Genomic DNA, 22,031 nt, shown 5'->3' on the forward strand with positions numbered 1-22,031 from the left:
TTATGACTTAGCACTGAGTAATCATAGCAGGTAATGGAGGTGTGGGATTTTTCGTGCTTAATTATGTCCAAACCTGGAGTTGAAAAAACGGTTAATCTCTTTTATGGCATTTCTGACGTTAGGAGAGTGGAGAGACATACGCACTGACATTATAATTGTCAGGTGCTGCAGTCCAACCTTAAACCCACTACCCTTCACGTTTTATCATCGGTGTTTGTGTCTCTTTATGTAGTGGGACTGTATTTATTTTATAGATATAAAATTCGCTCTTTATTCTTCACACGCACGCTAATCCTGCGATGAGATATGTAATGTGAACATTCTTTCTCCACCAACCTTTGTTTTTTCCTCATCTTTCCCCAATACATAAATCCGGCTACCCTTTCTCCATATTATAGCTGAAAGCCTATCTCAGACTACAGTTGAGGTTGGGGCTGGAAGGACATTTTTTTTTTGGAAATGGCTTCTTTCTCTTCCACAAGGAGTGGGATAAGTAGCATCATTCTGCTGTATCTGTTTCTCTGTGTTTTTTATGCTGAAATCAGCGTTTGCTATTCTGCCAAGGTTATTCAGATTATAATTTTGGATGTATATTCAGTGATACGCTTTTCTACCCAAGTGTTTCCTGTTGAACAGAGTCTTGGGTTTTTTGCTCTTATTATTATTATTATTATTATTTCTCTTAAATTGGGTGGGTTTCCAGGTTTATGTGGTTTATATGGGAAGCAAAACTGGTGAAGATCCAGACGAGATTCTGAGCCAAGACCATCAGATGCTTGCTGCTGTTCATACAGGAAGGTAAGGTTTTTCTGTGCTTCTCCAAATGTTTGCGTAACTGGGGTTTGTCATTCGTTGCATGGTCGACTGATTTATGTTTGTGAATATTATTACATGTATACAATGGTTTGGGTGTGGAACAGCGTCGAACAAGCACAGGCATCTCACGTTTACAGTTATAGACATGGTTTCAGAGGCTTTGCGGCCAAGTTGACCGACCACCAGGCTTTCCAAATTTCTAGTGAGCATTTTCCTTCCAAAAATCCCTTATTTCCGGATATAGAATCAGAGATTAATGGCTGTGTACATGAACAGAGATGCCGGGAGTGGTTTCTGTGTTTCCCAATTCGAAAAGAAGGCTACACACCACTCACTCGTGGGATTTCATGGGTCTTGTGGGCGAGGAAACAATGGAGATTCCGGGGTATTCCACCAAGAACCAAGTTAATGTTATTGTTGGTTTCATTGATACCGGTCAGCACTCTTTACCATCTTCGATATCCTTCTTCTACCAATAACTTTTGCTGTTGAGGAGCAATTCATTCTTCCTTTTCCATAATATGCATCTTCCTTTATTACTTTGGTATACACCAAGGGGGCAATTAGTTTCTTCATAAGAATGCGCACTCTTCATTTACAACTTATGCTAAGGAAAGGAATCAACGCCAACATTGAAATCAGCCAAAACAACGAAACTCCAACTGCAAATGATCGATCACCTACCATGCGTGCTATGCAAGACTAAAATCAATGAAATCATTCCATACTTAACCCCAATCAACATGAATCGAATTGCTGTAAACAAGGGATTTGTCTCCCAATTCTTGTATATACATAGATCACACACAGAAATCAATTTCTCTGTTTCTTTTCTCTTTTTCGTGTTGTCTATGTTCTTCACGCGATATCAGAGCAATTGGTCCTGAGTTCGAACCTTGTCTCCATCGATTCACATTTCATTTCAATCAAATAAACATTTCACCTGTTGGGTTTAATTTATTAAATAAGAGTTTGAATCCACATGTGGGGGGATGTTAGAATGTTAATTACAACTTACCTCTATACTGTATGGTTTAACAACTTGCATACAGTATAGAGGGGCTTGGCAATCTCTCTCTTTTAGCTCCTATGGTCGAATAAAGGTCTGTTGAAGGGAAGAAAAAAAAAAAATTCTTTCATCATCAAATGCTTTCTATTTAGCACAATTGCTTGATGGATTAAGTTTAATTCTTTCACTTTATTCTTCCTTCTTTTTTCTGACGCTTTAATTTCTTTACAACTTAGAAGTTTTAGAGGCGTTTGTTTATGCAATCCTCAATATACCCCATTTGTATACTTACATCCTCTGTTTTTCTGCTAGTAGTAGAGATCTTATTCTACAGAGTACAGCACATTTTGCACAATTAATTGGATTCTGTATGCTTAAATGCATGTGGGTCTCCAGTTTGATGGGGTCATATATTGGTTGAAAGAGAAAAAAGAATTTAGTGATCTTAATTTTCTTTACCATCTAAAGCAGGAATTTGGCCTGAATCCCCAAGTTTTAGTGATGCCAACATGCCTCCAGTGCCTGCTAGATGGAAGGGGCAGTGCCAATCGGGAGAAGCATTCAATGCTTCATCTTGCAACAGGTTTTACCATAGTTATACCTTACATTACCTAAATCATTTTATGAACATCAACAAAGAGGATCCTCAGTATTGGTTAAAATTTAATGGCATAGGAAAGTGATTGGAGCTAGATACTATATGAGTGGTTATGAAGCAGAAGAAGAATCAGTAAGCACAATGTCATTCAGATCTCCGAGGGACAGCTCTGGCCATGGCAGCCACACAGCCTCAACAGCTGCTGGTCGCTATGTGACAAACATGAATTATAAGGGGCTGGCAGCTGGAGGAGCTAGAGGTGGTGCACCAATGACCAGGATTGCAGTATATAAGACGTGTTGGGACTCAGGTTGCTATGATGTTGATTTACTAGCTGCCTTTGATGATGCAATCAGAGATGGGGTTCACATATTGTCTCTGTCTCTGGGTCCTGATGCTCCCCAGGGAGACTATTTCAATGATGCCATTTCCGTGGGATCATTCCATGCCACCACCCACGGAATTTTGGTAGTTGCTTCAGTTGGAAATGGAGGTAATCAAGGTTCTGCAACAAATGTAGCGCCGTGGATGATAACTGTTGCTGCTAGTTCAACAGATAGAGATTTCTCTTCTGATATCGTGTTAGGAGATGGTACCAACTTCACGGTAATGCTATTTACCTCTTCCTGTTGAGAGCTTCCTGATATATATGACACAGCCTTAAAAATTCTTAGTTGTTGGATAGGGTGAAAGTCTTAGTCTCTTTGAAATGAAAGGCTCTGCAAGGATCATTTCTGCCTCTGAAGCCTTTGCAGGATATTTTACTCCTTATCAATCCAGGTGAAGCAAAAGGTATTTGATAGTCAGTACAATTTCTATGTCAACATCAAGGAAAACTTTGAATTATTTTTTTCTGTCCTACTTGTTCTTGTAGTTACTGTTTAGAGAGTTCCTTGAATAGCACCAAGGCCAGAGGGAAGGTTCTGGTCTGTCAACACGCAGAGAGCTCAATGGAGTCAAAGCTGGAAAAGAGTGTGGTAGTGAAAGAAGCTGGCGCAGTTGGGATGATATTAGTTGATGAAGCAGATAAGGATGTTGCCATCCCTTTTGTGATCCCTGCAGCTACTGTTGGAAGAGGGACAGCTGATCAGATTCTTTCTTATGTTAATCGAACACGGTTTGTTCTATTATTACAGAAGACGATATCAGTGTGTTTGAATTTCTCTGTTTGCTGATACAGGCCATTCTGTTGTTGTGAACAGGAAACCAGTCTCTAGGATCTTTCCTGCAAAGACTATATTGGGGTCTCAACCTGCACCTCGTGTTGCAGGATTTTCTTCAAGAGGTCCCAGTGCATTGACCCCTGAAATCTTGAAGGTAAAATTCTTTCGAAAAGATCAATAATTCTAAAGTAGTTACTGGATCTCATCATTTGTTCCATTCTTTTTCATGCCTCTTATTCTTTTATTATTATTATTTTTTATATTCTTCAAACCTTCTGGTTGTTCTTCTTTGTAGCCCGATATCACAGCTCCTGGATTGAACATCCTTGCAGCGTGGTCTCCAGCAGTTGGAAAAGCGCAATTCAACATTCTCTCCGGTACTTCTATGGCTTGCCCACATGTAACAGGAATCGCTACCTTGATCAAAGCTGTTTATCCTTCATGGTCACCATCTGCTATTAAATCTGCCATCATGACAACTGGTAATATCCTAGTCTTGCCTGTGAATCTTTATGATATTTAATAGCCTGATGTAGTTGAATTCCCAATTTTTGAAAACAATTTGAAACACAGTTTTATGCTCAATTAGATGTGAAAGCTTCTGCATTTTCTCAACCTTCTTTTGAGAGTTGATTAGTAAAAGTCGACTAAATCTTTAAAAGCTCAACTATCAGCCAATTCGTTTGGTGTCCATTCTCTATTTGAGTGACCCAATCAAGTTTCCTTTGAATTTAATAAAAGAAAAGAAAAGAATATATGTTTTTGTATTTGGTATTTTGCTTTGCTTAGAATAAATGTTGTCTAGAAATCGTAAATGTTGTTCTTAAGTTTCCACGCAAGAATCTTACGGATGGAATATGCAGCTACTGTTCTGGATAAGAACCACAAGCCAATCATAGTGGATCCTGAAGGAAGAAGGGCTAATGCATTTGATTATGGGTCTGGATTTGTGAACCCAACGAGAGTCCTTGATCCAGGTCTCGTCTATGATGCACAGCCAAGGGATTATGTATCGTTCCTTTGTTCAATTGGTTATGACAAGAAGTCATTGCATCTCATCACAAGAGACAACAGTACCTGTCATGGGACATTGAGAACACCATCTGCCCTGAACTATCCATCTATCACAGTGCCCAATCTCAAGGACAACTTGTCGGTAACACGAACTGTGACAAATGTTGGAAAACCAAGAAGTATTTATAAAGCTTTAATTTCTTCCCCCATTGGAATCAATGTCAGCGTGGTGCCAAAGCGATTAGTCTTTAACCACTTCCGCCAGAAGATCAAGTTCACTGTGAATTTCAAGGTGGCTGCTCCATCAAAGGGATATGCTTTTGGGTTCCTGTCATGGAGGAACAGAAAAACACAGGTTACCAGCCCTCTGGTTGTCCGGGTTGCACCTTCCAACTTAGGGTTGATGAGATAACGGCACTTGAACGTATACATTGACTACGAGCTTTGAAATCCTTACAGAGAAAACAACCACACCTAAGGAAACGAAAATGATATTTTCTATGACCTACAGTTGTACGCCTGGAAATGGAATGGCCGAGTAATGGAATTATTGCCATGTAATTTACTAAACAAGAAACAATCAATGGCCGGGTATGAATCAAGATATATATGTTTTTCTCGTTATTCCCCCCCCCAATCCACCTTCTCTCTCTCTCTCTCTCTCTCTCTCTCTCTCTCTTTTGGCAGAATATGATGCCTTAGCTCCCCTTTTGGTAATTAAATGTAAAATTTATGTATTACACTGGACCTCCATGGATTAGCATACAAGAATACACTGCCGGTCCTTGATGACATAAATTAGTTATGAATTTTTATCGCGTTGAATCTTCCTCTTGGTAATTAAGTACATTTTATAAGCGAAAGTTTACAGGAAAAAGCATCTAAAGCAGAGTAATGGTTGAGCCCTAGCTATGTCAATATTACCATTTACCAAGGTGACGATATTTCTTTCTCGATTGTGTTTGCCTTCTGTGAGGTAACTTTGTTATGCCCATGAGTCATTTCCTTAACCAAGTTCCACTAGAAAGCTCCACCATCTCACTATGAGAAAGTGACTCACCTTATCAAGTTAGCAACGGAAGAGAGGCTCAATCCATGTTAGCAACTCCTCTTTTTTCTATCGGGATGGTCTGCAGCCACAGGGAGCTAACAAGATCTAAGAGCCCTAACAACAACTTGTCTGAGATTTTCTTTAAACGTTGGAAATCAAATTACTTTTTGCTTCTCTATCCAAATAAACTTCACAATAGCTTTCCTTATCATTTTTTTATATTATTTAAATATTCTTTAAATTAAATGTTAGAGGAAGGAGAAAAGAAAGAAAAACTATTTAAATATTGTTTCAAATAAATGTTCGAGGAGAGAGAGAAGAAAGAAAAAACCTTTCTATATTAAAAGAACCAAAAGTGCTACCTTAAATTTGAGTCTATTTCAAGTGATATTTTAGGATTTTTTTTTCTTCTATTTAGAGAAGGGAAGAGAATGAGATTTAGAGAAACTGATACTAGTGCTTTAATGTAGGAGATGATCGGCAAGCTGAAATCGTAAGTGCAAGGGACAAAGTAGTGGACTATTATATCTTTCCAAGCATTCTAACCATAACTTATATTGCATCTATAAACCAAAAGATAAGGTTCAGTTTTTAGATGCAAAGAAACGTTTAATTGATATGTTTTCTCTACCATCCTTTATTTAAGATGTCCTTAATACACCAACTGGTTTAAAAATCCAATGTCCTGATTGCACTCTCCATCTTTCCCATTCTAATTCATTGACAGCATCCAAGCATCAAGAGAGTAAGAGAGCTGAACATGGAACTAATTACAGAAGGGGTCAAACATGACCTACTTTTTTATATTTGAAAAACTGTATCAAAACAATAGAGAAACCCGGTAATCACAAACACACAAACTTCACCAAGGACGTAGAGAAAATAGGAGTCGAGGTCAATGCAACCCCTAGGACTGCATCTCTGAAGGAACAAGCAAGCCTTCCAACACAACAAGCTGGTCCAACAGCGCAAGCTTCTCTTCTTCAAGGGTTTTCACCTCATCTTCAATCTCTCTCAGCTCTCCCCCCAACGCAAAGCTCTCTTCCTCCAGCAGCAAATACTTCCGCCTCAATGCTCGGTACTCACTTCCAGATGTAGAAGAAGAATCAGGCAATGAATCAGAGTTTGATCTCTCCGGTTGCTGGGATGATGGAGAAATTTCATTCTTCAAGTTTCTCTTGGAGGTCTTCTGCCCAGCTTTCAGTAACAAAGGCCCCTGTACACCATGAACCTCTTCGACATTATTCCCTTGCAAAAGAAACAGAGAAGCCTTTTGGGTTGAGATTTTCTTTTTCCGTAACTTTGGGTTTAAATTTTCCTCAGACTCTGGCATTCTTGGATCTTGCATTTCCCATCAACAAACGCTACGCAAAGTTCACAACCATAAATCCGAAGATATTCTTGATAACCACATGGCTTTTCTCTACAAATATCAAAGTAATTTAAATAGTTGGAGCGCAGTTTCGCTTGTGGTTTCTTTCTTTTTTTTTTTTGGGGGGGGGGGGGGGGGGGGGTGGGGTTGTGGGGTTGTATATCAATGCAGGAAGCATACAGCGTAAGAGATACATTTGCGCACATATATTCTTCCAAAAAAAAAAGAGTCCAATAAATCCTTCGTAAATAAGAGTACGATCTTTAACTCAAATAGTACCTCCTCTTCTATAAAAACGTGGGGGAGAGTGAGGTCATGGTTTAATAACTACCGGACTTACGCATGAGAAAAAAGAGAAATCTTATTTAGTATTCTCCTATCCTTCTTCATCTTTACCTTTCAGATTTGTAGGATCCAACTAAGTGAAGGTGTGGGGTCCTACAAGTCCAATAGTTGATTTTCAAAAAAAGAGGATGGGAAAAGGATGAGATAATACAAAATAACATTTCTTGAAGACTTTTTTTTTTTTTTTGGCAAATAAAAGCCTTTCACTTTTTGTAATGCTCTGTAAATATATTCCATAGAACCTTCCATTGCATATGCAATGCAAAAACAATTTACGCGGTACCAAATTGGAAATGAAAAAAAGTGAGTGAGAATGATCCAGATGTCGAACAAACAAGAAAAAGGAACATCCTATACAATAAAAGACCCTATCGAGTGACTGGAAATGAAATTGGGGGAGTCACTCCCAATGATCCTTCAAGTAGAAAATGAAGAAAGCATGAATAACTAGATCAACTTATCTTCCTCTCCCCTTCCCTTGAGGTCAAAACTCACTCTTTTTTTTTTTTAATTGTCAATTTAGCGTGCACACACATACAAACAGAACATTTGTTTCTTTCTCTACTAAAAGTACTTCAGCAGTTTTATCTTTGCATTCCAATGAGCTTTTTCGTTCATCTTCCAAAACAATGCAACAAGCGTATGCTCCACCATAATTATAACAATCTGAGAATTAGAAAATGTACTTTAGAAAAAAAAAAAAAAAAAAACAGCAAACCATGAATAGAAAATCCAATTAGGCTTTACTTAAAATCCCTACAATGCCTATAGCATCAAGACTACCTTCATTCTCTACATCAAGGGCCACCACATCATTTTAGGTTAGCGACAATGAGTTACGACAGCCCTTTAATCCAAGTGGAGCCCTAGAGTCACTTGCCCACCAATTTTAGAGATTTTTTTTTTTTTCAAAAAAAGGTTGGAGGAGGAGACCAATTGTGACTATTCTACTTGAGCGTGACCATAGTAACACTAACCCGCGGGGGACTGCTCAGGAGGGACCTAGACGGTGGAATTTTTTTTTTTTTTTTTTTTCAAAAAAAAGCTGGAGGGGGAGACCAATTGTGACTATTCTATCTGAGCGTGACCATAGTAGCATTAACCTGGGAGGGGGGGCTGCTCAGGAGGGACCTTGACGGTGGAAACCGCAGGCGCACCCATAAGACCAGCTGAGCTATAGCTTAATCACTTGCCCACCAAGGCATCAATGGGATTCAAGAGGGATAGCCACAAATAAATGCACAGGGATTCCCATACCGGGTGGGAAATTTTGGCAAAAAGCGAATTGTCGGGTGAACCGCGTTACGACCCGTTGAACCCAGCGACCCGATTACTGGGTACGAACTTGACCCGTTTAGCTAAGCGGGTTGGCGAATCCGGTTACAATTATAACGAGGAAATATCGGGGTAACTTTCGACGCGGCCCGTTTAGCGTTTAAAATTCGCGGGTCATATCCGGGTAAACCGCGATCAACATGACCCGACACAGCACGTGTTCGCGAGGTCACGACCCGACCGACTCAGTCCGCTCAATCATCCGGCGCAAAAATATTTTAATGCGAAGATAAAGAAAAAAAAGAAATTGAAAGAGAAAGTCTTCAAATGGTCTGAAAAAGTCGAAAAGAACAAAGGAAATAATGCAAAGAAGTCTTAAAGCTGATCAATATGGCAAATAGAGATGTATAATGAAATTTAGATAAAGGGAGAGAGCGAGAGGGAGAGGGTGTGTTGCCTGCGATAGTGATTTAGAATTTTAGGGCTTATTTACTCTTTACGGTTTATCTATAATCTTTGGGTTTTTTTTTTTTTTTTTTTAATTTTTAATTTAAACGAGTCTACCTGGTGGGTCGACCCGCCATACACGAAAATAACCGTGTCTTAATCGGGTAGACCCGATTAAGACCCGAACCCGGAAAGCTCAAACCCAATACCTGTTAACTTCGTGTCGTGTTCGTGTCGGGTTCGCGGGTCATGTCAAAATTGTCGGCCCTACTCGAGAGTCGAACCCATGCCCTTGCATTATCCAAACCCAGTGAGAATGCCCCTGAGACCATCGAACCACCGCCTTTGGTGGTAGTTTAAGTGAAGTTGAATATACATAGAACTAGTAAATATACATTTTTATCTTTTCTCCCATTGTGAAGCAATTTAGGAAACCCAAACAACACTAAACCTTGAAGGGAACCAACTTTATCTATGTCCTTAATATCCTTATGGACCTCAAAACCCAACCTCTTGTAAGAGGTGTCCTCAGCACCAAGCCTACAGCATTAATCATTTTGAATAAACTGCCTAAGAGGGGTCACTCAGCACCAGGACCAATACCTAGTTTTTACCCAGAACTGTCTCTGCAGCATTGGAACCAAGATCGGTCTTGGTACAGACTTTCCTGGTCCATTTAAGCATCACCCTTAGGGTTTCCTTGGAATCACACATCAAAGAAGGGTTGCATCAAACAATCATTGCTGGAAATTTCGTAACCGTCTTATTCATTCAACCATTGTAGGAAAAATCATTACATCCACATTTATAGGCATCTAATCCCTACCCCTAATAAATTTAGATTTGGGCTTTAAATACTAAAGGTCCAAAACCAAATAACTAGCAAAACCCACAAATAAAACTCAAAATAAAATCTAATGCACTAAAACTTCAAACTTATACCTAAAAATTTGAAAATTATAAATATCGAAACTCCTAAATTGAATAAAACTATAATAAAACAAAACCAACTTTTTGCTCCCTGCATCAGCAACTGTCAAATTGTGTTGCACTTATCAGGAGAATTCAGCATCAACCACATGATAAATTCCGAAGTTATAATCAAGATACAATTCCCATAACATTTTAGTACAAAATAAATATAGCATTCCTTCATAGAGAACCTGAGGTAACAATATTTTACAAAAATAAAGCTGAAAAAAAAAAAAACATGGAGCTCATCTTTCAAAAAGATCTCTTATAATCAAGAATTAGTCTTGTAGAGCAAGACAAACATTAACTTGAACTGAACTGATGTAATGATGTCTAACTTTTTGAAGATGCCAAACGCCAAAGAAGGTGTTTCAGAAAGAAGGCTTTAGGCTGGGGTCTAATGACAAAAATAAGGTTTCATTGTTATTTTATAGCATTGAGGTCTAATTTCAACAATAATTTACAGAATTCTTTAGCGAAATAAGTTGATAGTTTTTGGGGATCTAGGATCTTGTTCATGAATTGAAATATATGGACCCAAGGGGATCCAAAGGGTCAAAGTTTCTTCAAGTTCCTGGTAACTTGGGATTAAGTCTTCAAGAAAGCTACAGATATGTGCTTGTAACAAGGATTTCTAAGATAACAGATTGGAGAATAAAAATTAAAAATATGGATATGGTAATTTGTTCTTTCTTATAATTTAGAACTGGAGTTTATTTTGAAGTCCCAAAGCTTGTGAAATTTGAGCAAACCTTGCCGTACAACCTTCCCCCCAGCTAATATTTGTTAAGAGAGACAATAAGAACCCAGCCTGTCAACATTGACACTATGTTTGGTAGGAAGGATGGAAAATATAAAGGAGAAAGTACAACGAGGCGTACGGAATGAAGGAGGGAAGAATATTGTCTTCCCCTCTAACTGTTTTATAGGAGGGAAGGAGAAAAGAAAGAGCAAGAGTTTAAAGATTATATTTTACCATTATTTAAACGGTTTAAAGCAAGTATAAAAGTAAAATTTCATAAACTACTCCAAACAACTTAGCTCTCCCTCCCCCTTCTAGTTTCCATCCCTTTTTCTAGTGAACCGTCCAAGGGGATTTACTCCGACCCTCCTCTCTTCCTAGTCTCCTCCGTTCTCCCATAAATTCTCCCTAACCACCACAAGGTAAGAATGCAAACTCTTGAACTTCTGTCCCAAGAGTATTTCCTCAAAAACTGGGTTTAAAAAACTCATGATGAGTCCTCACCCTGAGATGATAAGGAGAAACATTTTTTTAAGTTTGCCATCCGCAACCACCATTATCATCACTCCATTCTCCAAACAGTTTTCAATTGCATGTTTACACCCATAAAAAAAAAAAAAAAATGCGCTGCTTGAAATATGGAAAGAATTATCACTTATTTTCCTTATCCAAGCCTAAAAGTCCGTCATAATCACCAGTTCATACCATGTCCAGCTTACTCTTTTTTTTTTGATAAGTAAAGATATATATATCAAAGGCGCAGAAGGGCGCAACCCTAGTACACCGGGAGTATACAAGAGAGCGACATATAATGATCAGAAACAAGCCATAAGCCTACTTACTGATGGTATTTTAGAATTTAACTTCTTTGATAAAAATCTATTTGTCCACTTAGTTTTGGAGAGGGAATTGTGGTGAATCTCACACATACTAATAGAACTATAAATCTATAAGCCAACAGTATCTTATTGTTACTGGAAAAAAAAAAAATTTTGAACCATTACGTCAAAAATCCCAGGACCAGGGTAAATATTGCAATTCTAGCAAATAATCCGAACAATCACGTGCTGGTTCAAATGTGCAATTTACAATATACGATTTGAGTTCCCAATAACTGCCACAGGTAAAATTGATACGGTCATCAAATATCAAAAGAAAATTTCACCCACCATAGTGCCATCAGTAGAGGTCAGATCCCTCAAAGTCCAAAGGGGATGTGTCAAATAAATGGTTATAACGATATAACACAAATTTGGATATAATACATATTTCATGTCTCTCTTCCCTCTGCCAGCAGGTGTTGTCAATTCCATTGAGACGTTGCATTGAAATTTTTTATGGGGTGGACTCGGAGAAGAATTCAAATTTCACTTGGTTAGTTAGTCCAGTGTTTGTGCTCTGATCTTTGAGGGAGGGTGGAGGTCCAAAACTTGCTTTTGTTCAACCTTGCACTTTTGGAGAAGTGGCTATAGTGCTTGAGAGAGAGGCTTAGTGGAGAATTGTAGTGGAGTCTAAATATGGTAGCTCTTGGGGTGGGTTGTGTTCTAATGAGGTTTATGGGCCATGTGGGGTAGGGTTGTGGAAAATATCAGGAGGTGTTTGGGAGATTTATTTAGTTATACCAGATTTAAGGTGGGAGACGGCTCCAAGATTAAATTTCGGCACGATCTATGGTGTAGGGATTAGGCTCTTGAGGAAGCTTTTCTGGATTTTTTTAAGTATTGCTCACGTTAATGATGCTTATGTGGCAAATCATTTGGAGATTCTAGTAGTTGCCTTCATTGGAACTTAAGCTTTCTTAGAGCGGTTAGCGGTTCATGATTGGGAGGTGGATGTCTTTACTTTGTTTTGTAATTTTTTGTACTCCTTTAGATTGGGTCGGGGACATGAAGATTAGCTTTGCTAGGCTCCCTCCAAGAGAGGCGTGTACAACGTTCTTGTCCCTCATAATGGTTCTCCTTTCCCTTGGAAATGTATTTGACAGAGTAAGGTTCCTTTAAGAGCGACTTTCTTTGCTTGGTCAGCTACCCTAGGAAAGATCTTTACTTTGGATAATCTTAGGAAGTGTCATATCTTGGTAGTTGATTGGTGTTGTATGTGTAAGAGAAGCGGGGAACCTATGGATCATCTTATTCTTCACCATGAGGTCACTAATGCCTTATGTAATGTTATTTTCAATCGGCGTGGGTAGTCTTGGGTTATGCCTAGGCGAGTGGTAAACCTTTTCGCGTTTTTAAAGAGAGTTATATGGTTGTCCTTAGAGTGCAATAATGTGGAAGATGGTGTCGTCTTGTCTTTTGTGGTGTCGAATGAAAATAAATAATAGAAGTTTTGAAATCGCAAGAGGACAAAGATGGAACTAAAGTCTTTCTTCTTTCTTCTTCAATACTCTTTACCTTTGAATAACTACTTTAGACTTTCATTTTGTACTTGATTTTCAAGTTTTTCTTGATCTCTTTTCCTGTTCTAGCTAGGTGTTTTTTTTTTTTTTTTTTGGTATAATTGTGTACTAGGATTGCGCCTATTTGCTTTTTTTAATAATATTTCGAGTACTTAAAAATAAATAAAGGGACAAACAGTAAACAACTGAACGTCTTCGAACATTCTAAAAGCTATAAGTATTTTGTTGTCCATAGATTTCTGAATTCTGAGCAATCAAACATAGCCTGAAATGCATACATGCATACAGAAAGAAGAAAAAAAAAAGGGTGGGTGGGGGTTCAGACCCGGAACGAGCATATGCTTTCCCAGTAAAGGAGGAAGTTAAGACATAAAATGGGAAAACAAAGTCATAGTTACCCGAATCTCTAGCAATTGAAGATTTAGGGGCGAGAAAAGAAAAAGAAAAAGAAAACTAAATAGAGGGATAGAAACCAGATTCGCATGTGTAAGAAAAGAGAAATTCTAAGCCAAAGATAAGCTAATTTTAGTTATTCGGGTCAGAAAATTAAGAGACAAACGATTTCGTTAGGCTGAATTGCATCATTCTTCAAGAACATGAAAGTGCCGCAATAATGAAAATAGAAGTATGCAATAAATAAATGAATCAAAGACAAAAAGGGGTGGGGGAAAAGTACCTGAAGCTTTGATTATGAAAGACCTTTGCACTTCAGTGGTGGAAACCAGAAAAAGAGTTAAAGATGATCCTTTTTAAGTTTCTGATGCAGATGACCTTTTCCCTATAGGTGGCAAAATGGGTACCTGATACGACCCGCGGGTATCTGTTATACAATTAGCCTATATTCAGACAAGACCCGTTTAGCTAAACGGGTAATCGGGTTTGACACGAAAATAACCAGGTAACCCGACACGACCCGTTTAAAATAATCGGGTCTAAATGGGTAGACACAACCCGATTACCCTAAACTATAATTTTTTTTAAAAAAAAAATAAAAATTCAAAGTTGTAATAATAATACTAATACATCAATATAGTCAATGCAAAAAATTGAGTTCTAAGAGATTAAAGGCTTTAATAAAGGATAAGAAAAAAAAAAAAAAATGGAAAGTGACCGTAATTGACAAATTGTACTCCAAAATAAATTACTAAACTCATAATTTCACCTAAACTTAAAAGTTAAAAGTTAAAACAAGTAAGTTCATTTATTAAAATAGTCCACTTATAATTTAGTCCCACATTAACAAAAGTGTTAAAAAATTAATTTGAAAAAAGATACGAATTCTCCGACATTTTTTTTAGCATCCAACCCTGGGCCAAGACTCAATATTTTTGAATTCCATGAGAGCCATAGAAGACCAAGACCCTTATTTAATTGTGCAAATACATTTATCAAAATGTGTAATATAATAGAATAGTTATAATTTAAGTCATTTTCATTTTAGCAACGACAAGGTAAAGTACAGTAAAGTTTTTCTAAAGATCACAAATTTGCTATCCAAAACAAATAATGGCATCAATGCTTAGGGAGTTCTTCATTAGTAGACGTTAGAATTTCATCTGTAGTGTTTTACATGCATGGGGAAGCCATGGAAGTCAGGGAGAGGGTTAGGGCCGGTTAGGTAACAGAGAGTCAGAGACTGATTTTTTGTTCAAAAATCAAAATGGTAAAGAGTAAAGTAAGTTAAGTAAGTGACGTGAGAGTCGTGAGTGAGCTGAGAGTCGTCTGACTCTCCTCACGCGAGGCAAAAAAAAAAAAAAACGGGTTTGGCGGGTCGACCCGCCAGGCCCGCACAGTAATTGTGTCTGGCGGGTCGACCCACCAGACCCGACGGGTCAACCCGCCAGACACGAAATTTCCGGGTCTTAATCGGGTAGACCCGATTACGACCCGAACCCGATTAGCCCAAACCCAATACCTTTTTTTTGTGTCGTGTTCGTGTCGGGTTCGCGGGTCGTGTCAAAATTGCCGGCCCTACTTTTCCCTGTCTGTCCTCGGAATCGGAATACGGAGGAGCTCTGTGCTTCGCTTTTGGTATTGGGTTTTTGGGGGTAGGGGGATAGTCGATAAGTAAGTTAAAAAAAAGTTTTTGGTTTAAATTTTTGCTAAAAGTGTTATTTATTTATTGAAAAAAATGCACTTTACCCCCTGAAGTTTTAGGAGTTTTGCAATTTTAACTTCAAAGTTTAAAAATTGGCAATTTACTCCCCTAAAGTTTCAAAAATTGGCAATTTAAACCCTCCGTTAAATTTTTCCGTCTAAATGGACGGAGCTCGCCCCACATGCCTCTCACGTGACTTTTTTACCCATTATCTTCTAATTTTGCCCTCAATCTAACTTAATGGCTTTATTACATGATGACCCTCCCCTTTTGAAACCCCACCCACACACGTTGCTCATCTTATCGTCTTTTTCACTCCAACAAACCCACTACACAACTGAAGCACGAGAAGAAGAAGAAGAAGAAGAAAGTTCCAAAAGCGTGGTCCCCTTGTGTATTCAAGCAGCAAATCGCATGGTCTCCTTTTGTTTCTACCCCACCCACACGACACATCACGACAACAACAAGTCGATAGTTTCGGTGAACTTGTTCGTGGTCCCCCGTTCGTGGTCCCATTGCGTAGAGAAATGGGACAACAAACTACTTGTACCCATAAATTTCGCTTGCTATCTAGGTATGCCCCAATTTTACAACTAATTATCAATCATCTACTTTAGGGTTTTTTGTAAAATTTGGGGTTTTGGGGGAATATTGGTTTTGGGGTTACTGTCAATTGTTATTGAATGTTTTGGGTTTATCGTTTTTGTCGGTATGCTCCAATTTTGCAATTAATTTTGGATCATCTACTAGGGTTTTTTGTTAATTTGGGGTTTTGGGGGAATATTGGTTTTGGGGTTATTGTGAATTGTTGAATATTTTGGGTTCATCGTTTTTGTCGGTATGCCCTAATCTTGCAATTAATTTTGGACTATCTACTATGGTTTTTTGTTAATTTGGGGTTTTGGAGGAATATTGGTTTTGGGGTTATTGTGAATTGTTGAATATTTTGGGTTCATCGTTTTTGCCGATATGCCCCAATTTTGAAATTAATTTTGGACCATCTACTATGGTTTTTTTTTTTTTGTCAATTTGGGGGTTTTGGGGGAAAATTGGTTTTGGGGTTATTGTCAATTGTTTGTTGAATATTTTGGGTTTATCGTTTAGGGTCAATTCTTACATTATTGTTTACGGTCATCTCCTTGTTGTACTTGTGATTATATTTACTTAAAAATTGAATGGGTCATGTCAATTCTTTTTTGTGAATCGAACTTTCATTTAAAGAGATGCGCACGCGCGCACACGCACACACACTATATATATATATAAGGAACCACATATTGGATTTTAGTTGGAATTTAAAGTAAAAACAGTATTGGTGTTTGGCTATATGTATCTCCTTGTTTGTATACTGAAGCTACAATCTTGATAGAATCGAACATATGACTTAGAAATCATCATCATATGGTCTATCTCCTTGTTGTACTTGTAATTATATTTGTAGCACCCCAGATTTTTAAAGTCTTATTTTAGAGATATTAAATTGATGCTATGATTATATCAATATTCATATTAGGTAATGACATTTACTTTGAGGTTGAGATATTTATTGATGATATTAGGTAATAATATTTATTCTTGAGGAATTTATTAGATCTTATGAATATTGATTTGAGGTTATTATATCATGATGATGATTTTATATTGATTAATTTATTGGGAGATTTAAGAGATATGATAATTGATGATTGATTGGTATAATTTGGAGTATGATTATAATTTTTGGTGACTGATTAATTAAGGACATTAGACAGATTATGATGGGTCAGATTTCGGAAAATCTGTATCCAAATTAGTCCACTTTTCTTCTTTGTCCATTTTTGACTTTACCAACCCACTTGCCGAACAATGATCCCACTTTTTCTTTCTTATTCATATTTTATCCAAACCTAAACTTTGAGTTCACACCTAAACTTCTTTCTTAATCCTTTTTATATTCTTATTTTATATTATTTTTTCTTTTCTCCTTTTCTCCCCCGACACTCTCACTCACCTACTCCCACTTTTTCTTGCTTATTACTATTTTATTCATATTATATATTTTATTCTTTCTTCTTTCTTTTCTCCTTGCCGACAAACTCTCACCCACTCCACCTTTTTCTTTCCTTTCTTCTTCTTTCTTCATTCCATCTTACTTTATTTCGTATATTTAATCATCTCTCCTGCTCAACATATTGCTTCATCATAGAATTTACGTGAGTAAGAGAGGAGAGAAACCGAGAGTGAGATGGAATTTAAGACAGAGAGCTGAAGAGGAAGAAAGAGAGAGTTTAGGCGAGAGAGAGAGAGAGAGAAAGTCAGTGAAGAGATTGTTATGGGTATGGACCAACTGCAGCAGAACGGGTTTCAAGTAATTACCTTTGATGATCCATTCATGTAATCCACTGTAAGTGTTCTTACTTACTGAGTATGATATTGATATCCAATAATACGGATTTTTGTGGTTTTATAACTTGTCTAGCATTTTGCTATAAATGATTCAACAATGATTTATATTATCGGAAATCAATTGACTCACTACTTCACAGTTTTTGTAGTGCTTGCAGGAATGGCAAATCAAGGTAATTATGCAGTTGTGATTAGAGATTCATATTGAGATGTACAGAGATTCCAAGTTGGTTAAGTTTTGTCTAGAGCTTAGACTGTCGGATAGATTTGTATAAATGCCTTGTACGACATAGCTTTGGGTATTTTTGTATAAAGAAAAGTATTTTAAGAGTATTTTTTTGTATTGATAATTACAGTTTTTCCGCTATATGAGATCAGATTGTTACAATATTCACTTAAAAAAAAAAAATTTCTACTTCTTCCTATTTGACAATTTTGAACCCCTATTTCTGAAAATCACAATGGAAAATGTCAATTCTTTTTTGTGAATCAAACTTTCCTTTGAAGAGATGCACACACACACATACACACACACACATATATACATAAGTTGGATGAGAGACAAATGTAAGCAACCACATCTTGGATTTTGGTTGGAATTTAAAGTAAAAAGAGTATTGGTGTTTGGCTATATATATCTCATTGTTTTTATACTGAAGCTACAATCTTGATAGACTCGAACATATGACTTAGAAATCATCATCATATAGTCCATCTCCTTGTTGTACTTGTGATTATATTCACTTAAATTTTTTTTTTTTCTACTTCTTCCTATTTGACAATTTTGGTGTGTTGGTTGCTAAGTTTAGTACAATGGTATGCTGTTTTGGTATGTTGGTTGCCAAGTTTAGTACAATGGTATGCTGTTTTGGTATGTTGGTTGCTAAGTTTAGCACAATAACATGCTTTGGTATGTTGGTTGCTAAGTTTAGTACAATAACATGTTTTGGTATGTACGTTGCTAAGTTTAGTACAATGACATGTAAATATGTTTTGCTATGTTTTTGTGGTTTGTAATTGATGCCGAACTTTCGATGTTTGTTAGCAACAGCTTGAGAATTTTTGGTATATTGTTATTGTATGAGGATATTTGAATATAATATATAGCTTTGGTATTATTTTGGGTATGTTGTGTTGGTATGAGGATATTTCAATGTAATTTACAGCTTTGGTATTATTTTTGGTACGTTGTGTTGGTATGAGGATATTTCAATGTAATGTAAAGCTTGAGAATTTTTAGTCTATTGTTTTGGTATGAGGATATTTCAATGTAATATATAGTTTTGGTATTATTTTTTGTATATTGTTTTGGTATGAGGAAATTTGAATGTAATGTACAGTTTGAGAATTTTTGGTATATTGTTTTTGTATGAGGATATTTGAATGTAATATACAGCTTTTGTATTATTTTTGGTATGTTGTGTTGGTATGAGGATATTTGAATGTAATATACAGCTTTGGTATTATTTTTGATATGTTTTGTTGGTATGAGGATATTTCAATGTAATGTACATCTTGGGAATTTTTGGTATATTGTTTTTGTATGAGGATATTTGAATGTAATGTACAACTTGAGAATTTTTTGTATATTGTTTTGGTATGAGGATATTTGAATGTAATGTACAGCTTGAAAATTTTTGGTTTATTGTTTTTGTATGAGGATATTTCAATGTAATGTACAGGTTGTGAATTTTTTCGTTTATTGTTTTGGTATGAGGATATTTGAATGTAATATACAGCTTTGGTATTATTTTTGGTATGTTGTGTTGGTATGAGGATATTTCAATGTAATGTAAAGCTTGTGAATTTTTGGTCTATTGTTTTGGTATGATGATATTTCAGTGTAATTTACAACTTTGGTATTATTTTTGGTATATTGTTTTTGTATGAGTATCTTTAATCAAATTTATAGTTTTGGTATTTTTGGTATGTTGTTTTGGTTTAAGGATCTTTATTGAAAGGTCTTGAACACAATAAGGTCTTGAACACAATCTCGAGTACTATATATTCGTTGGAAGGTCTTTAACCCACCTCGCAAAATAAATCGCACTTGGGACTAATGGAGTTAAACTAGGGTTTAGGTCTAATTTAAGGTTTAAGGTTTAAGGTTTAACCCTAAACCCTTAAACTAAACAAATCCCACATGGGACTAATGCCTTTAAACTAAACAAATCCTACATGGGATTAATGGAATTGGCAAATTCATGATCCAACATAGAGACTAATACATTTAAACAAAATAACTCTGATTAAATAAACCCTGATTTATGGAAACCTTCTAAGGTTTGGCTTATACGTTTAGTGCAACACGTGGTAACAACATATTGCTTATAACCCAAAAAATAAAAAATAAAAAAAATAATAAAAAAAAGGAAAAAATCCTTCAAACAACACATATTGGCTAAGATTAGTGTCACAACACATGACACTAATGTATTTAAAGCAAACAAATCCCACATGGGACTAAAGCCTTTAAACTAAATAAATCTCACATAGGACTAATGGATTCATGATCCAACATATCGACTAATGTCTTTAATAAAATAACTTCACATACGACTACATAGTTCTATCATACTACACATTGGTAAATATATTAACATATCACAAAACCACAACAAAAAACTACAGCACGATCCATCAGCTCCACCATGACGACCAACCTCAAGATAGCATCACATGACCTAATTTGCAGACATGGTGACCATTGTGAATGTATCTAAAGAACAACATGAATAATGCATACATCATTACGATCCATAAATACACAATGATTGTAAGTTAATTCTTCTTTATTGCATTCATCTTTATGTCCACAATCTCGAGTTGTTTACGATACTGAGATATCTCATTCAGCAGTTGTTCCTTCATATGCCGAGCTTCACTCTCAATTTCTGCCTTCAGCTGCATAGTTTTTTTATCATGTTCTGTTCTCACATTCCCAACTTCAACTTCAACCAATGTTTCATATCGTTTCGCTTGAGCCTCCAAATATTTATGCATTTGATGTAAACGATGTACTACCTTCTTACCAAAAGAGCACATTTTAGGATCAAGTCATTCAAAAAAACCACAGTCTTGGTTAATCTATAAAACACATTACAACTAACAACTACCAACCGAAATTAATTGAATAAACTAAACAAAAGAAGTAAACAATGATAGTTCATATATTAATTACATAAAATATCAAGTATTTGCCTTCCAGTTTTCGCAACTCACAAACCTCATTCCAAAGTTTTTCTTAGTTTTGGCTGTTTTGACAATAGTCGGCCGCTAGCAGAAGCAAACGCGCTGCACCACAGATGAAGAACTGCTATGAGCTGAACCAAAAGAGCTTGGACCTTCATTTGAGGTATCCATTCTACATGATATAGTAATACATAATTAGTCCGCTTCCACATTTGTTTTATTGTTGATCATATTTCAAAGGGGGTAATAATGCATGCATGTGACCAAGGTATTCTGAAACCTACGCTATTCTTTTTTTGGCAAAATAATTAGAGAAGGAGAGTGGAGGAAGCTTATTTCAGGCTGAGCTTCGGGCTTATACTGTTCAGCTTTGTCTGCTCCTCTCCTTATTTAATTAATTACGTAGCATTTTATTAACTACTACCTCAGACCACAGAAAATAACCACAGCCAACCAAGCTACATGTGCTTACAACCGTTCACTACACAGTTAACTCATCCATTAATCGTTGTAGCATGAAAAAAGTAATGTTTATTGTAAGCTAAACCATAATAAAGAAGAATAAATAAGAGGCATATAATATTCTCCTAAACAACAACAACCCTAAACAATATTCCAACAAAACCCCAATTTTTTCTCTACACAAAACCCTAAAACATTAGATGATCTAATATTTTGAAATTGGGGCATACCTCATAAGAAATGGCGAAGAGGGGAGATGGCGAACAAATCTCCACGAGTTCGTTGCTGTCACTGGGCTAGGAGCACGAGATTCTGGAATCCCTTCTTCACGTTGTCGTGCTTCAGTGTGTGGGTTTGTTGCAGTGAAAAGGACGATAAGATGAGCAACGTGTGTGGGTGAGGTTCAAAAGGGGAGGGTCATCATGTAATAAAGCCATTAAGTTAGATTGAGAACAGAATTGGAAGATAATGGGTAAAAAAGTCACGTGAGAAACACGTGGGGCGAGTTCCGTCCATTTAGATGGAAAAATTTAACGGAGAGTTTAAATTGCTAATTTTTGAAATTTCAGGGAGGTAGATTGTCAATTTTTGAATTTTAGGATTAAAATTGCAAAATCTCTGAAACTTCAGGGAGGTAAATTGCATTTTTTCCTTATTTATTTATTTTTTTAAGACTTTTTAACCTTAAA

At 36.7% G+C, this 22,031-nt stretch overlaps 2 protein-coding genes and 1 long non-coding RNA gene across 4 annotated transcripts; 1 reads left to right on the forward strand and 2 right to left on the reverse strand.

The window, feature by feature from the left end:
- The first annotated feature begins 271 nt into the window (after positions 1-271).
- LOC132172498 (subtilisin-like serine-protease S) lies at positions 272-5,425 on the forward strand. The gene is made up of 11 exons (XM_059584008.1): positions 272-564; positions 704-798; positions 921-1,018; positions 1,093-1,251; positions 2,297-2,408; positions 2,501-3,029; positions 3,109-3,203; positions 3,298-3,540; positions 3,626-3,740; positions 3,882-4,068; positions 4,450-5,425. The coding sequence occupies exons 1-11, from the start codon at positions 460-462 to the stop codon at positions 5,010-5,012; spliced, it is 2,301 nt and encodes a 766-aa protein (XP_059439991.1). The 5' UTR covers positions 272-459; the 3' UTR covers positions 5,013-5,425.
- A 769-nt stretch (positions 5,426-6,194) lies between these two features.
- On the reverse strand, positions 6,195-13,965 carry LOC132172205 (uncharacterized). 2 transcript variants are annotated; one of them, XM_059583664.1, is made up of 2 exons: positions 13,882-13,965; positions 6,195-7,015 (listed from the first exon to the last, which is right to left on the reverse strand). In XM_059583664.1, exon 2 carries the CDS (start codon positions 6,997-6,999, stop codon positions 6,559-6,561), a length of 441 nt encoding a protein of 146 aa, XP_059439647.1. In that variant the 5' UTR covers positions 7,000-7,015; positions 13,882-13,965; the 3' UTR covers positions 6,195-6,558. The 2 variants fall into 2 exon arrangements, with proteins under 2 accessions (XP_059439647.1, XP_059439649.1); XM_059583666.1 differs by having other exon boundaries at positions 6,195-7,074.
- A 6,297-nt stretch (positions 13,966-20,262) lies between these two features.
- LOC132168471 (uncharacterized) lies at positions 20,263-21,658 on the reverse strand. Its single transcript, XR_009438874.1, has 3 exons — positions 21,573-21,658; positions 20,915-21,052; positions 20,263-20,712 (listed from the first exon to the last, which is right to left on the reverse strand). It is a non-coding gene; the product is annotated as an uncharacterized LOC132168471 (long non-coding RNA).
- Positions 21,659-22,031: the final 373 nt, after the last annotated feature.

The sequence above is a fragment of the Corylus avellana genome, chromosome ca2 (genome assembly GCF_901000735.1).
Source record: "Corylus avellana chromosome ca2, CavTom2PMs-1.0".
Classification (NCBI taxonomy): Eukaryota; Viridiplantae; Streptophyta; class Magnoliopsida; order Fagales; family Betulaceae; genus Corylus; species Corylus avellana.

Excerpts from the sequence above, each read along its gene's own strand:
- LOC132172498 (XM_059584008.1), top strand. The coding sequence starts at position 460 with ATGGCTTCTTTCTCTTCCACAAGGAGTGGGATAAGTAGCATCATTCTG. Across the intron at positions 3,030-3,108 it reads GAGATGGTACCAACTTCACG|GGTGAAAGTCTTAGTCTCTT; the intron begins GTAATGCTATTT and ends GTTGTTGGATAG. Across the intron at positions 3,741-3,881 it reads TGACCCCTGAAATCTTGAAG|CCCGATATCACAGCTCCTGG; the intron begins GTAAAATTCTTT and ends TCTTCTTTGTAG.
- LOC132172205 (XM_059583664.1), bottom strand. The coding sequence starts at position 6,999 with ATGCAAGATCCAAGAATGCCAGAGTCTGAGGAAAATTTAAACCCAAAG.